The sequence below is a fragment of the Lissotriton helveticus genome, chromosome 8 (assembly GCF_964261635.1).
Source record: "Lissotriton helveticus chromosome 8, aLisHel1.1, whole genome shotgun sequence".
NCBI classification, from domain to species: domain Eukaryota; kingdom Metazoa; phylum Chordata; class Amphibia; order Caudata; family Salamandridae; genus Lissotriton; species Lissotriton helveticus.
This window is the reverse complement of record NC_136069.1, coordinates 105,849,009-105,863,501: the sequence shown is the minus strand read 5'-3', so window position 1 is coordinate 105,863,501 and position 14,493 is coordinate 105,849,009. Positions and strand designations below refer to the sequence as shown.

The 14,493-nt window shown below is 44.4% G+C and overlaps 1 protein-coding gene across 2 annotated transcripts in view; it reads left to right on the top strand.

Moving 5' to 3' along the window:
- TMEM39A (transmembrane protein 39A) overlaps positions 1-14,493 on the top strand; it is a 335,139-nt gene that overhangs the window by 312,466 nt on the left and 8,180 nt on the right. For both annotated transcript variants that reach the window (XM_078656707.1, XM_078656708.1), the window contains 2 exons: positions 11,127-11,314; positions 13,184-13,304. In XM_078656707.1, coding sequence (XP_078512833.1) covers positions 11,127-11,314; positions 13,184-13,304 — 309 coding nt within the window. The remainder of the gene's footprint in view (positions 1-11,126; positions 11,315-13,183; positions 13,305-14,493) is intronic.

Sequence of the window (14,493 nt, the reverse complement as noted above, 5' to 3'; positions counted from 1 at the left end):
GGTGTGTTACGTAGGGCCGTGATGTCAGCTCCCCTCATGTATGTCACCCAATTGGTCCATCCCTTGAAGGTGGCTTTGGAGGTGTCTTGCCACTTCGTGAGATCTATCTTGACTGCTGCTGTTAGGAGGAAATCTAGGAGGTTTCTGTTGTGTTGCTGGTCAATGTCCGCCATTATGAATGCAGTGGTGAGTGAGGCATGCTCTTCTTTTAGTGTGCAGCCTAAGGCTTTATTTACAAATGCAAAGACTTTTCCCCAGAATTTTTTTACCTTAATACAGTGGAATATGAGGTGCGCCAGGTCCCCCTGCTCACTGTCCGTTCCCACATCGGTCGTTTTCCCTCAGTCCTAGGGTCTCTAACCGCGCTGGCGTCCAGTATGTTTTCTGCAGAAGCCAGAATTTTGTCTAAGCTAGCACCGGGGATATCATGTTTGTCCACGGGGACGGCCATAGGGTGTGTCTCTCTTGCTTGCTAAGTGTGGTGCTTATTTGTGATTCCCAGTAGCTGGTTGCTTTGTTCTGAAAGCAGAAAAACAAGAGTACAATTCCACAGAGAAGCCACAAAATTTGAAGTTACCATCATTTATTGAAGAAGATCAGTGCCCCAAGAATGATGTTTAGGCATGCAAGGATCTTTCATCCAGGAGAGACTTGTACCTCTTTCACACTGTCATGGTTTGCCAGGAAAATATAAGAGTAGTAGGACACAGAATTGTGTTGGAGGAAGAACTGAAGACCACTAGTGGCAAAAAGTGAGGGCAAGAAATTAAAATGATCTAGGGCGTTGTCTGGATGCTCCAGGCAACAAAACTAACCACAATCATCAGAAGTCCGGCAATGGATGAATTAAATGTACAGATCCCAATGGTTCTTAAAAGATGTTCTCTTTGGAAGTCTGTGAAAAACTGCACTGGGACCATAAAAACGTTAGAGTTATATATCTTTGTCCTTATTACTTGATTTATTTTTGAGAAACCTGAATTAAATCAAGGGACAGCCATTATGCAGGGACATTCAGCAAACCAGTGGACTTAGCTGTGACCCTATGGGTTGTTAGCATGCTGCAATATTGACTATAATTACTGTCTATGCAAATGTAATGTTTCCAGCATTTATTTTGTAAATACAGATGATCAGCACTATTTTGCCAACTACTGTTATGATCAGAATATAGGACGTTGTGTTTTGGAAAATGTGCCAGTTAAAACATTGTTGCCCGTCCTGTAACACCTGGTACCATCAATAAGTCTTAAAGCCTGAAATCTGTTTACAGAGTACTCACCCCTAAGTTAAGATCTGAGAGTGTAAAGCCTTTGGGTGCTAAAAGGCAATTTGACTTTGAAAGAAAGACAATTGAAAATTCCAGGCCCAAAAGTAAGATTAACCTACAAAGGACATTTGATGTCAAAAAGATGAGAAGATTGAAGCTGAAATACTACCTCAGGTGGAATCTTAAATCCATGACATTGTTTTCCATGATTTGCAGAGTTTATATGTACGGCAAACCTCAACATATGCGTGCACAATGTTTTATATGTGCACAACCGCGAGATCCACAAATGCAGACTCATGTACACGGAGTCGGGCCCAGATAAAATGAAGATAAACCTTAGACGAAGATGTTTCTTATGATTTAAGATCTTATCTAGTTCCAAAGAAATTGAAATTACTGCGCCAGAGACGCCAGCTCCAGGTACTGCCCTGTATGCCCTTCTGCACCACCTCAGGTAGACCCTGAGGCTGAAGTAGTGCATCAGGAAGAATAAGTGGAGAGGATATGGCCTGACAGCTAGATTGGTCAACCTCGAAGCTGGGGAACCGGGTTCGAGTCTCGGCAGGGATGCTCAACATATTGTGATTCTGGGCAAATCACTTAATCTCCTCATGCCTTACAAAATTATTTTTTAAAGTTGTCCATCTGTAAGGCAACTGGTGCTCGTGTAAAGCGCTCTGATACCTTCGGGTCAAGTTCGCATTTTATAAAACTCCCCCAATTCCCCAAAAGTGGAATAATGAAACATTGATTGGAATTAGAATCCTTATATTTTCCTGAAAAAGGAGGGTTTATGTTTACTCGATTAAAGTAGCACTTGATGATAAGCTGGTGATGACGGTATCACCAGGCATGTAGATGCAGAAGAGCGGGGTTCCTGATTGAGATTTTGATTTGTACAGAAAATGAAATGGTATCCTCTCTGGACTCCAGGCAATCTTAAAATCAAATAAGGAATCTTCCATAAGCCTGACAAAGCCAGATGCATCACTCCACATGTGGTGAGGAACTGCAATGCTGCACTGCTGTATCCAATTGACATTGAGGGACTTTCTGCAACCAGACTCTGGTTGTACACAGAGTCAGGGAGAGACCTTTAATGAAGTGCAGGGCTGACCCTTCTCCTGACAATGAGAGTAGGACGCTGGCAGCAGAGTAGCTTCAAAGGTAGCCATGGCTTCCCAATCTGCAGACTTTGATATTGAGATTATAGATACCATTGGGAGGCAATGGAGATGCTTTTCCAATATATTGACCACCCTTCAAATAAAGAGTACAAAATCTTGCAGAGGAAAGAAAGATCCTCTCTAAGGCAGAAATCTGCTGGGCCTTGAAAGTAAAAGAGATAGCTTGAACGCAGATTAATACCAGTCTGCTTTTAAGACCTGCTTGGCTTAAAATCTGTGGATTCCAACATGTTCCACAAAACCTTTCAAATGTGCCATTTTAAGAAGGACATGTTTTTCAAAGTGGAAGAAATCTTAGAACAGATTTTTTTTAAAGTGTGCTACTTGCAAATGCTTGGCCCTTATTAGAAACTAAGCCAAAGACAGCATGCCGCCACTACCCAAGGCAGCTGCACTAGCATCAACCGTAGACATCACAGACGTCTCAGCAGAGTCAACCTATAACCAGGGGAATTTTCAAGGCAAATCAACATTCATAACAAGGGATGCCTCATGGTCGAGAATCCCAGGCCCCCAAACCTCCACTTCCATGCAATATTATTCATCCCTGTCCTTTTTGCCATCTTGGAATTTTTTAATTGAAAATTTAAATGTAAGGCAGGATCTCAAGTTTCCAAGAAATTACATCAAAAGGATAATAAATAATTCCAGAGGAAACATTGTCTTTTGGCGGAGGATAGATTGGTCAGGGATAATAGGATATACTTTTCTCGCTCTGACGCTACTTTTTTTTTTTTATTAAAAAAAAAAATGTGAAAACATTACAGACGGTATGAGAGTAGCATTTGTTGCAATGCACAGAATGAGCAATTACAGGTTGTAGAGACATTGTGGGTAAGCTTACCACTACGGTCGTTTATCAGGAATAACGCAATGCTATGTGAAATAACCACGTGAAAGTAGGAATTAAAATAAACAAATTGGCGTAACATCGGCACTAGGAGATGGGCGAGTAGAAAGCTGCTGCTACTTGGGCGCGCCAGGTGGTGGTGTGTCAGGCAACGATCCCAGGGCGGGTGGAAGTCGTCCTTGATAATGCTTTGAAGGTTGACCAGAATGGAATCTCATTCCATTGATATGGGATATTTGCAGAGGCACCTCATCCAATTGCCATGCTTTCGCTATGCGCACCAGCATGCTCCGCCAGTAGGACTCGAGCTAACTCATATTCCAAAAGCTTATATGCAGGATGTGTATGCTTTCATGACAAAGATTATCCTTGAGCATGGAATTATCAGCCATGATTTCCCTTTCTGCAGGCAATATCCGTATATCCATTTATCAAGCTCCCAAATAAGATATACTCATTTAGCGGAGTGTAAAACTATTGCATTCAAATCTGTTGTCAGTGAAGCTTAAGATTTGGCACCTGAGATCTTAGAATTTAGCAACTTTCCCTGATAATGCATGGATATTCTTGAAGTATGGCTTCGTACAGAAAGAGCATGATATAGAGCAGGGTGGAAACGCTTTGTATCTATAGAATTCGAAAACGAGTGGTTCCTCTTCTGGCATCGATACAGGCTTTTTCCTATTACAGAAGTCATGCATGGCTACCGCATTTATAAGTTAATGTGGCTGCAGTTGTTACTTGCTTGCAAACCAGGAAACATGCATGTATTTATAGAGTATAATTGAAGTATTTACAAGAGTTATTTTACCTAGGGCACTTCCAGCACCGCCTTGGGTCCTAAAGATAGTTCTTACCCGACTCGTGTGGCCACATTTCAGAGCACTACACTTATGCACTGACATGTTATCATGGAAGTTTATCTTCTTAGTTACTATAACTTCATCGCTGTGTGTCATGCTTTGTCAAGTGTTTGGCATACTTACAGATGCATAAAAACAGGACAGTCTTCCATACGCACCCACGTTTTCTGCCTAAGGTGGTATTGTAATTTCATATTTATCCATCTAGTAACTATTTTACCAGTCCACAAAGCAGATCTGTACTTAGATTTGATGTTAGGATGGCATTAATTTACTACATTAATTGTACGAAACCATTTAAAAAGAAAGACCACGCAACCTTTTGTTGAATTTGCGCAGCCACGTCAGAGTAAGGCAATTTCAAAGCAGATATAGTTAAATGGATTGTTAGATTCATTCAGGTTTGTCGTGGAAGGGAAAAACAAACAGAGTGTTCACACTCCATTTGCAGTAAAGAGAGTGCCTATGGCTTTTGCTGACATTTTCATAAAAATAAATCATGGACTTCAGTCACAAAACTCTCCCTTGTGGATGTACAGTCCAGGAACGTAGCATTAGTGTGTCAGATTTTTCTGAAGAAGTCTTTGTTCCCATCTGCTACTCTTCTCGTCTACAACACACATACTAAAAAATCAAAAAGTGACTGACCTGTAGCAGACTGCTTGCAGCTTGAAGTGTTGCTGATTCGTGTTTCTCCCTCACACCTAGCCAGACGTGGGAGCCTTAAAGTCACAAAATGCAAAATTGTATAACATGCACTTATCAATGGGAGAAAATATGTAGTTAATCTGAGGTGAAGTCTCTTTACTTGTGCATTTTCCGATTGAGGGCGCATGAAGTGCCATTTGACGCTCTATTGCGATTTAAGACTTTGAGAGCGCAGCACTTTGCTGTAGTCCAGACCCAACACTAGATGGTAGGAGAGCGCACAACATTAGAATTTAGCACCACAAAAGTCAAACCAATTGTTACAGGTATGTAATTTTTAACATCCCTTAAAGCTAATGTACTGACAGCTATCACTTAGATCCCCTTCCACATTGGCACTAGTAAGAATTCCTGGTGGAAGATGTTTGCATAGTCCTCACATTGCTTTGCACCTTCAAAATTCTTTTTTTATTATTATTTTTTTTACTTTTGATGTTTCAAAGTAGCGCTGTTATTATATGTCGTATATGTTTCTTACCCCTATAATTATCTTCCACTGCCAATCTTCCTATGAGCTCCTTTTGTGTATCTGTGCTATGATTGTCTGATTCGCTGGACTGTTTTTAACAATGCATCCAACTTGAGAATATGTGCAGCTTGATGACCCAATACTTTTGGTCCTGAACCTAGCGACCCTCACCTTGCGTAGCTTTGCGGAATTAATTGTTTGCTTTGCTGGGGACATTTCAACATTGCTTTAATACTTCTCCTCCCATATGTAGCGGTGATGTGACTGGTTTGTTTCACTGGACTTTAATCTGCTCACTTCCTTCGTACTTTACCTAACTCGTATTCTCTTGACTCTGGCCCCTTTCTCTCATATCATCTCACATTCCCTTTCTTTGTTCTTTTCCTCTGCCGAATCCTCCCCTTACCCTTTCCCAACACTGCATCCTTCCTCTTCTCCCTTTCCAAGTTCTCTTCCCTCCATAGCCTCTACCCACGGCCCTCCCTTGACTACTCACGTGACTATCTGACTCTCCTCTCCCCTACATTCTCCTTTGCCTAACATGCCTCCTCTCAATATCCTTCCCCCCTCCCAGGACCTTTCTCTATCTAAACATTGTCCCAACTCCTGGTGCATTCCGTACCCCCCTAATCTTTCTAAACACGCTAGAAAAAAACTCAAACACAACTTCCTCACTCGAAATCCTGAAACACTTATTGTTGACAACTACTACAGCCCTACCGCCCCCATTAAAACAAATTACATCTTCTACTCCAAACGCCCCTCTAAATGGAAAAGCATTTTCACACAACATCTCCCAGTCACTAAAACCTCCAAAATACCTCATGGCGACAAACTTTCCACCACCCCCTCTCCAAACTTTTGTGGGGAAATCAACATCTCCATTTTTAAAACTGGTAACATCCTCATCCAAGCAGCCGTACCCCATCTTAACACCTTCGAACTCCATTTCAGATCCTTGGCCATCCAACTTTCCAATTCCACCAACAGCCTCCCATACTCTCCAACTCCTCTCTCCCCACCGACCCCGCCCCACCAGCCCACCTTTCCCACCCCTGACCTTTCAACATCCAATGACACTATGCAAACGTTATCACCCATCCCCTCTTTCCTCACTATGACCCCCCCTCTCCCTTTGATCCTTTCCTCACCCCCTCACTCCCAATCTCCCTTGCACCCAATCAGCCCTCCCATTCCCCTCCCTATTACTCCACCCTCCTGGCCCTCTCTCACAGTATCCCCTTCCATTCCTCCTCTAACCCCCCCTCATTCCTCCCCTCCCAACTCATCCTCATACCAGCCGAATCACAATACTCCTCACCCTGATTCCCCTTCCTTTCCTCCTCCACCCCCTCATTCCTCCCCTCCCAATTCAGCCTCACACCCTCTGAATCACACTTCCCCACACCCTTCTTCTCCCAACTCATCCTCTCCCTTCTTGAACGACACTTCCCATTATCCCCCCCCCTCACTCCTACACCAATCCGCAACTGTCCCTCCTTGCTATTTCCTAACTTCTCATCCACAGAGGTCTCATCTCCCGCCTACCCTCACATGCCACTCCTTCTCCCCTTCAACTACAGCCCTCCCTGCTCTCCTGCCTGCATCGGCTCATCTCCTCCTCAGAACAGGCCTCCTGCCTGCATCTGCCCACTGCCTCCTTAGAGCAGACCCCCCCTCTGCAGCTAACGCCGAACCCCTTTTGTCTTCCTCCCCCCCACACCCTATTTGCCCCCTCACTCTCATCTCAAACTCCCTTCGCAACATCGAACTTAACCTCTCCACTCTTACCAGAGATTTCTCTCGTCTTAGGAACGATTTCCTCAACCTCAAATCCAGCGACCTCCCTCCCCGAAGAAACACCGCTAGCCCTGGTCTAATAAACCCCATCACCTCCAAACCGCGGAAAACAACTCCCTTGCTTTGCCGGGCTCAAAGACCACTCCGCACCACTTGCACCCTCTCTCACCGGGAGATTTCCGAACTTCAAAATTCCTACCCTTCATACTCCTCAACCATGAACACCCCTCCCCCCTTCTCTAGCATCCCCGTCTTATTAGGGACTAGTCGTATTCCCCTTTCACCAGTCTCACCTAGACCCCCTCCTCATCTCACCTCCATCTGTGCCCTCCCATCTCCTAAACCCACTCACCTGCATGCTTGTTAACTGCCGCTCTGCTGCCCGACATGCCATAGAAATCTCTAAAACCATCCTTAGCGAATCCATCGACATTGCGTTCCTTACAGAATCCTGGCTTAATGACCACTCTACAAGCATTCTTGACCTACTCTCACCCCCGGGCTACTCCATCATTAGGAAAGATAGACCCATCCGAAAAGGCGGTGGTGTAGCTATCATCTTCAAAGACGAACTACAGCTCTCCCTTATCAATAACACCGAATATGCCTCCTTTGAATACCTTATAGCCGAACTCAAAATACAGGGTTCCTCCCCCATCCGCCTTCACAATATATATAATCCGCCTGGAAATCACTACCCATTCATTGACGAGCTTTCGAACCTTCTTACCCAATCCTCAATTTCCAAATCTAAAAACATCTTCCTGGGAGACTTTAACCTCCATTGGAATGATACCAAAGATCCCTCAATCTCCCTCCTCTCTGACCTTCTCGAAATTAATGAACTCAAACAAATCTGTCAATCACCAACCCATTCCAAAGGAGCCACCCTTGACGCTATCATTACCAGCAAAGATCTAGCCCTCCTATCTAACATCATTCCCATTGACTGGTCAGACCATCACCTTATCCTGTTCTCCATAACCACCTCTGCCTCCCCCCTCCTTCCAAAACTATTAAACCCATGAAACTGATCAGAAATCTCAATCACATCCCTCCCGACTTACTTGAATCCAAACTTCATGCCCAGCTTCTCGATATCCCTCCCTCCCTCCCTTAACACGAATGAACTAACCAAACAATATAACAAAGCTGTCACTGCTACCCTTGACCTTCTAGCCCCTCTCAAACTCAAAAAACAAAGAAATATCCCCTCCAAATCATGGTTTAACACAGACCTAAATAATGAAAGACGTAGACTCAGATTAACTGAAAGATTATGGAGACAGCACCCATCTCTTTCTAACCTGGCCTGCCTCAGACTTGCTAGATCATCCTACAAAAAACACATCTTTAGACAAAAAACTTCCTTCTTCAGGTCACAACTAGATCGAGCTCAAAATAGGCCAAGAGAACTATTCAACATTGTGCGCAATCAAACTGCGTCTGCTCCCCCCGTCACACTGGCCTCGACGACTAGATGTGAAGAAATAGCTCTCTTTTTTTCAGACAAAATTAAACTAATTGAGCAATCCTTCCCCTCTACTGCGATCCCTACCACTAACCCGAACATCTCTCTTAACATCCCACCCTCCTTCATAACTCCCCCTACACCTACTACTGCCCATTAAAACTCTGATCTCCCTCACCCCCCTTGCCCTCCAATTTCCTTGACTCCAATCATCCTAACTCTCTTACTAAAAATAATGCCACGTGGCTTAACTTCCAGCCAGTCACTGAAAGAGACGTCTTTAACATCATTTCCAAACTCAAGCCTTCCTCCCACACCAAAGACCCTCTCCCCTCCAAACTTGTCCAAAACCTCAAACACATCATCACCCCTTCCTGGACCTCTATCATCAACAGCTCCCTTGCCACCGGCTGTGTCCCAAACTCATTGCAATTAGCCCAAATCACCCCCATTATCAAAAATCCTTTGGCAGACCCAAACGACCCCAATAACCTTCGTCCCATCTCCAACCTTCCCCTTCTTTCCAAAGCCCTGGAAAAATGTGTTCTTCTCCAACTAGATAGACACATTGAACACTTTAACTTACTAGACCCCTTCCAATCTGGCTTTAGGAAAGAATGCAGCACTGAAACCGCCATGCTGAACATTGTTGATGACATCCACCACTCACTTGACAATGGTGAATCTAGCCTTCTGATCCTCCTTGATCTCTCTGCAGCATTTGATACTGTTAATCACTCTGCTCTTCTCAATGTTCTTAGAGATCGTTTCGGCCTGAATGGTACGACACACAAATGGTTCGTCTCATACCTACAACACCGTTCTCAACAAATCAAAATCCAAAATTGCCTATCTAACCCTACCTCCATCTCCTTAGGAGTTCCGCAAGGATCCATCCTCTCTCCCACACTCTTTAACCTTTTCATGGAACCCCTCACACTCATTCTTAAACAAGCCGGGATCAACTACCATCTCTATGCCGACGACACCCAACTCTATTATAAGATTAAAACTCATGCTGCCATCCTTCACCTCAACAAAACTCATCAAGATTCAAGCCTGGTTCCACATTAACCACCTCAAACTCAACTCTAAAAAAACTGAAATTATTCTTTTTTCCCCTAAAAACAACCAGCTGCCCATTCAGAATTGGATCTCCGACCTTAATGCCCTCAACTGCTCCTTATCTTTGTCCTCCTCAGTCAAATCACTAGGGATCTCCCTTGACAACCTCCTTACACTCAAGGTACACATCAATAATTCTGCCAAAGGAGCCCTCTTCACTCTCCGCCACTTAAAGAAAATCAAGCCCTTCATCCCTATCGATGATTTCAAACTAGCAGTCCAATCCCTTGTTCTTTCTCGCATCGACTATGACAATGCCATTCTCACCGGAATGCCCTAGATCCACCTAGCACCTCTTAAATCTGTGCTTCACCTTGCAGCTAGGCTTACCTCAGACTGCAAGCGATTCGACCACATCTCCCCTGCCCTTAAAACCCTTAAATGGCTCCCCATTGAAGGTAGATCCACTTACAAAACAGCCTGCATTACACACAAAATTCTCCATCAAAACACACCGACCTACCTCGCTAACAAACTCACTAAAGCCGGTTGCTCCCGTTCCTTGAGAAGTACTAACACCCTACTTCTTATCCCCCCCCCCTTCTAAAAAAGAAAACCACCCAGTCTCGATCCTTTTCCGGCAACGCGCCTTGCATTTGAAATGCCCATCCAACTGACCTTCGCTGCAACCCTTCCTACTCTAGCTTCAAAAAATAACTCAAACTACATCTCTTCAATAAATTTTGGGGACCCTAATCCATATCTGTTCTCTTCCACTGGCCACATCTGTCCGACCCTAGATGCATCCACCCTCCCTTTTTTTCAGCCTTACTCACCCTTCCTCCTCGTCACTTCCCCCGCCCTGTTTACCACCTTCACTCCTGCACCCCCTTCCCTTGTCCACCTTCAGCCCTAATCCCCTCCAACCCCCCTCACCTCTGCCCCTCCCGCTTTTTTTCCCAATTTGTTGCCTTTTGATACTTTTTATTATTCACATCTTCCATATTTTGATGTGCTTATTTCCCATATGTATCATTTTGAAATCTTATCAGGCGGAGACCTATATGTTGTTTATATACATTGAGGCTATGTATGTCCCCTGTCTTATTGACCTTCTTGTCTCTAAAATGTAAAGCGCTCTGATACCCCTGGGTCCAGCTAGCGCTATATAAAACCTCTAAAATAAAATAAATAAATACATAAATAAATAAAATGTTTCCAGTAGGACTCTCTGCTTATCAATGTATGTTCAGGTTACCACATGTGCTGTTCACTGTCAAGTTGCCTATTTTGGGACATATTCTGTGTTCAACAACCTCATTTGTTGATCAGTGATGTGAAGTTTCCTCCCCTTGTAGCATCTTATAAATAATTTTGCTTAACATTCAAAAAAGTGCTTTGATTCTCTGAGACTGACCTTTCCTACCTGATCTCCTGCAGAGTACGCAGTATTACGACATGCGATGGTCCTGTGAGCATCTTATCATGGTGTGGATCAACGCCTTCGTCATGCTCACAACGCAGCTGTTGCCACCCAAATACTGCGATCTGCTACACAAGTCTGCTGCACACCTGGGGAAGTGGCAGAAACTGGAACACGGGTCATACAGCAACACTCCACAGCATATGTAAGTACACCGTCTGAAGCATGCCTGCCTAGCCTCTGTAAATCTCATTTGTGTGCTCTGCCTGTAGCGGCTAGTTACAGTATGAGCCAGAGGAATGATTGATTGGTGCGCTATACAAATTCCAGAACTTGAACTTGAACTAGAGCAGCGTACTGCTGTGGTGCCAATCACCCAAGTGTTCATAACATTGAGTTTGTTAATCAGGGGCATAGCGAACAACACCAACTCATGCCTGGTGACCTATCTAATGCTCGTGAATCAGGCTCTTGCATTGTCAGTGCTTGGTCTTACACTCCTGTTGATGGAGGCCTCGATGGAAGAGTAGCCCTGCATCGCAGACATTCACATTATGCAACAGCAACCATTGGGATCCCTTGACCCTTCCACGTGGGGCTAATTCCCCCGTGGTGCGGGGGGACCGCGCGCGGCACTGCCGTGCTTGTGACGAGCCCAGCTTGTCCTGCTGCACAGTGGAGCTGTGCTCATGTTGAGCTGAGCTCGTCACGACTCCGCCCACTCCCATGGAACGCCCACACAGGTGGGTAATTAGCCCCGCATGGGCGTACCGCGGCAGTTATGACGAGCTCAGCTCCACTGTGCCTCATGACGAGCTGAGCTGGGGTTAAGCAGAGCGGAGTTAAAGGAGGGTTATCATGAATAGACGTTGACAACGTTTGGTAGACTTCTTTGCCGAGCAACCCGACCATGCAGACCTCTGTGCTCACCATCGACACTAGCCGCACCGCCAGGCAGCACCCACTGCTTTCATTCACTTGGCATTGTGCTCAAAGGTGCCAGATCTCAATATGTGGAAACCACTCACGCGGTTGCTAAAATGACTTTGCAAATCACTACCTTTATTTATTCATAAAAACGCTGGTACCTTCTGAATTTGATTTGTGCCCTTAATATTGCACAGCATCGCAGTTGTCCTGGGACAGTTTGTTATAGTTGGTGCACCCTGCCAGTGCCCCTCTGTTGTGGGAGAAGCAAAGGTACTTAACCTGAGCAGTAATTTCACTAAAACTGATATTTCTGAGTTTACTGTCATATTGTCTAGCAGCAGGCATATGACAATTCTTCATGTCCACTGCATACTTGGTGGTATCACATGTCCTATAGTACATATCCCACTACTAAGGACATGCAGATATCTTTTGTATGCTGCTAACGAAAACACAGGGCACTCAAATAACTCGCCTATTAAGGGTTTATTTAAATTCAAACTGTAGAGGTGGGGAAACCTAGAAAGGAAGTCTTTGTTGACATAAAAATCTGGATTGACTTTAGGAAGCAATATGGAATATTTTTGGCTAAAAAGAAAAACCTACCACATGAAAGAATGCATAATGGATTTAAAACTTGCTTATTTAATATTCACACATTTTAAACATTGAGTTGTTCTCATGCCCATCCTTCATACGGCCAAGAGACTTGGCTGCTCTGTATAATTGTGTTTTTTCACCAAACTCTGTGAAATCAATATATTGATTTAGCAAAGTGTGGTTGGAGAGAGCTGGGTTCCCTCATTCTCAAGTCTTGTCATGCAGCCGGTAAAGTCAGAGTTCTTTAACTGTTGTATTATTAGGTAGATAATAGAAAGATTTTATATTTTTGCACCCTCATGGCGACCATTGGACTGCAAGGACATGTACTGTTTTTTTTGTTGTTCCAGTAAATAAACTGTCAGGCAAATATTGTTTTGCTAGTGAGACCATAAACAAGCTGTCAGGCCAAATGTTGTTGTGCCAATAAATATTTTCAGCTTTTAGCTAATGCACAATTGCAACTGTTCAAAATAAAAATGCATGCGTGTTCCTTTTGCTGCTATGTTCCTTCTTCTGATATGTACCTTCCTTTCTTCTACAGCTGGTCCGAAAACACGATATGGCCCCAGGGCGTGCTGGTACGACACAGTCGATGTTTGTACAAGGCCGTAGGGTCTTATAATGTAGCAGTGCCTTCAGATGTTTCTCATGCTAGATTTTACGTAAGTATTGCACATTTGGGTCTTTATTCCACATTTGAAGTGTGGTGTTTGTTCTGGTAATGTCAGTGTTTGCATTTTTTGCAGAGATGTTTGTGTTTGGTCATCTTTGAGCGCCAACCTTGGGGAAGGGCATAGCCGTTCCTCGCATCAGTGTCCCTATTGTTTAGCTCTGGAGCAACATGTTGCTCACTGCATCCTAAAGTGTTGCTCACCAGATAGCCCAACCCTGTGATGTTATTTTTGTCAATGCTGTTCTGCACACACATTTCATTTCCTGTGAGAGGAGGATGAGTAGGCTCTCCTGATTCATTGTTCCCCGGGTGGCTCTCCTTAGACACTAATATCCCTGAGGCATTGTCTAAGTAAAGTCCAAATGCTCCTGGATGCTTGGATTTGAATCACTGAAGCTGGATCCTCTTTAATGGTTATGTTATGTAAAAATTCTTGTAGAGCGCACTTACACCCAGCGGTTTCTTGGCACTATTAGCACGTGGTGGAGACAGATGGAAATGAGAGGGGGGGGTGCAAAAGAGATGGGCCAGAAATAGTTTAATCATGTGCTTTGCGAAACAGTTGAGTTTTCAGGAGAGACCTAAACTGGGAGTAGGAGGAGGTGAGTCTAAACTCTAAAGGGAGTGCCTTCCAGAAGGAAGGGGCAAGAAATGAAAATCTAAGCCCTCCATGTTTCTTGCGCCTAAAGGTGGGTGTCCTAAGCAGGGCGAGATGGGAGGATCGAAGATTGCGGGAAGGAACGTAATGGTGGAGAAGAGAGAAGATGAAGGCTGGGCCAAGACCGGCCAGGGCTTTATAGATAATACAGCCAAGCTTGAAGTTGCAACGCTCGGTTACCGGTAGCCAGTGAAGGGATTTTAGCAGGGGACGAACATGTTGGTGCCTTGGCTGGTGGAAGATCAGTTGCGCGGCCTGGTTCTGGACCAGCTGCAATCGGTTCAGCTGGTAGGCCGGGATACCAACATAAAGAGAATTTGCATAATCAATCCTAGAAATTACCAGGGCCAAAAGAGCAAGAGTGAGAGCCTCTGTGGTAAGAAAGCGGCCATCTTTGAAAGGGTGCAAGCTTCCTGCCCCAAAAGACTCAAGGACAGGAAGCATCAAGTAACTAGTAGAGCATCTGTGGAGAGGATGAACGAGAAAGGCCAAATATGCCCTCTATTTCTGCCTTCTTGCT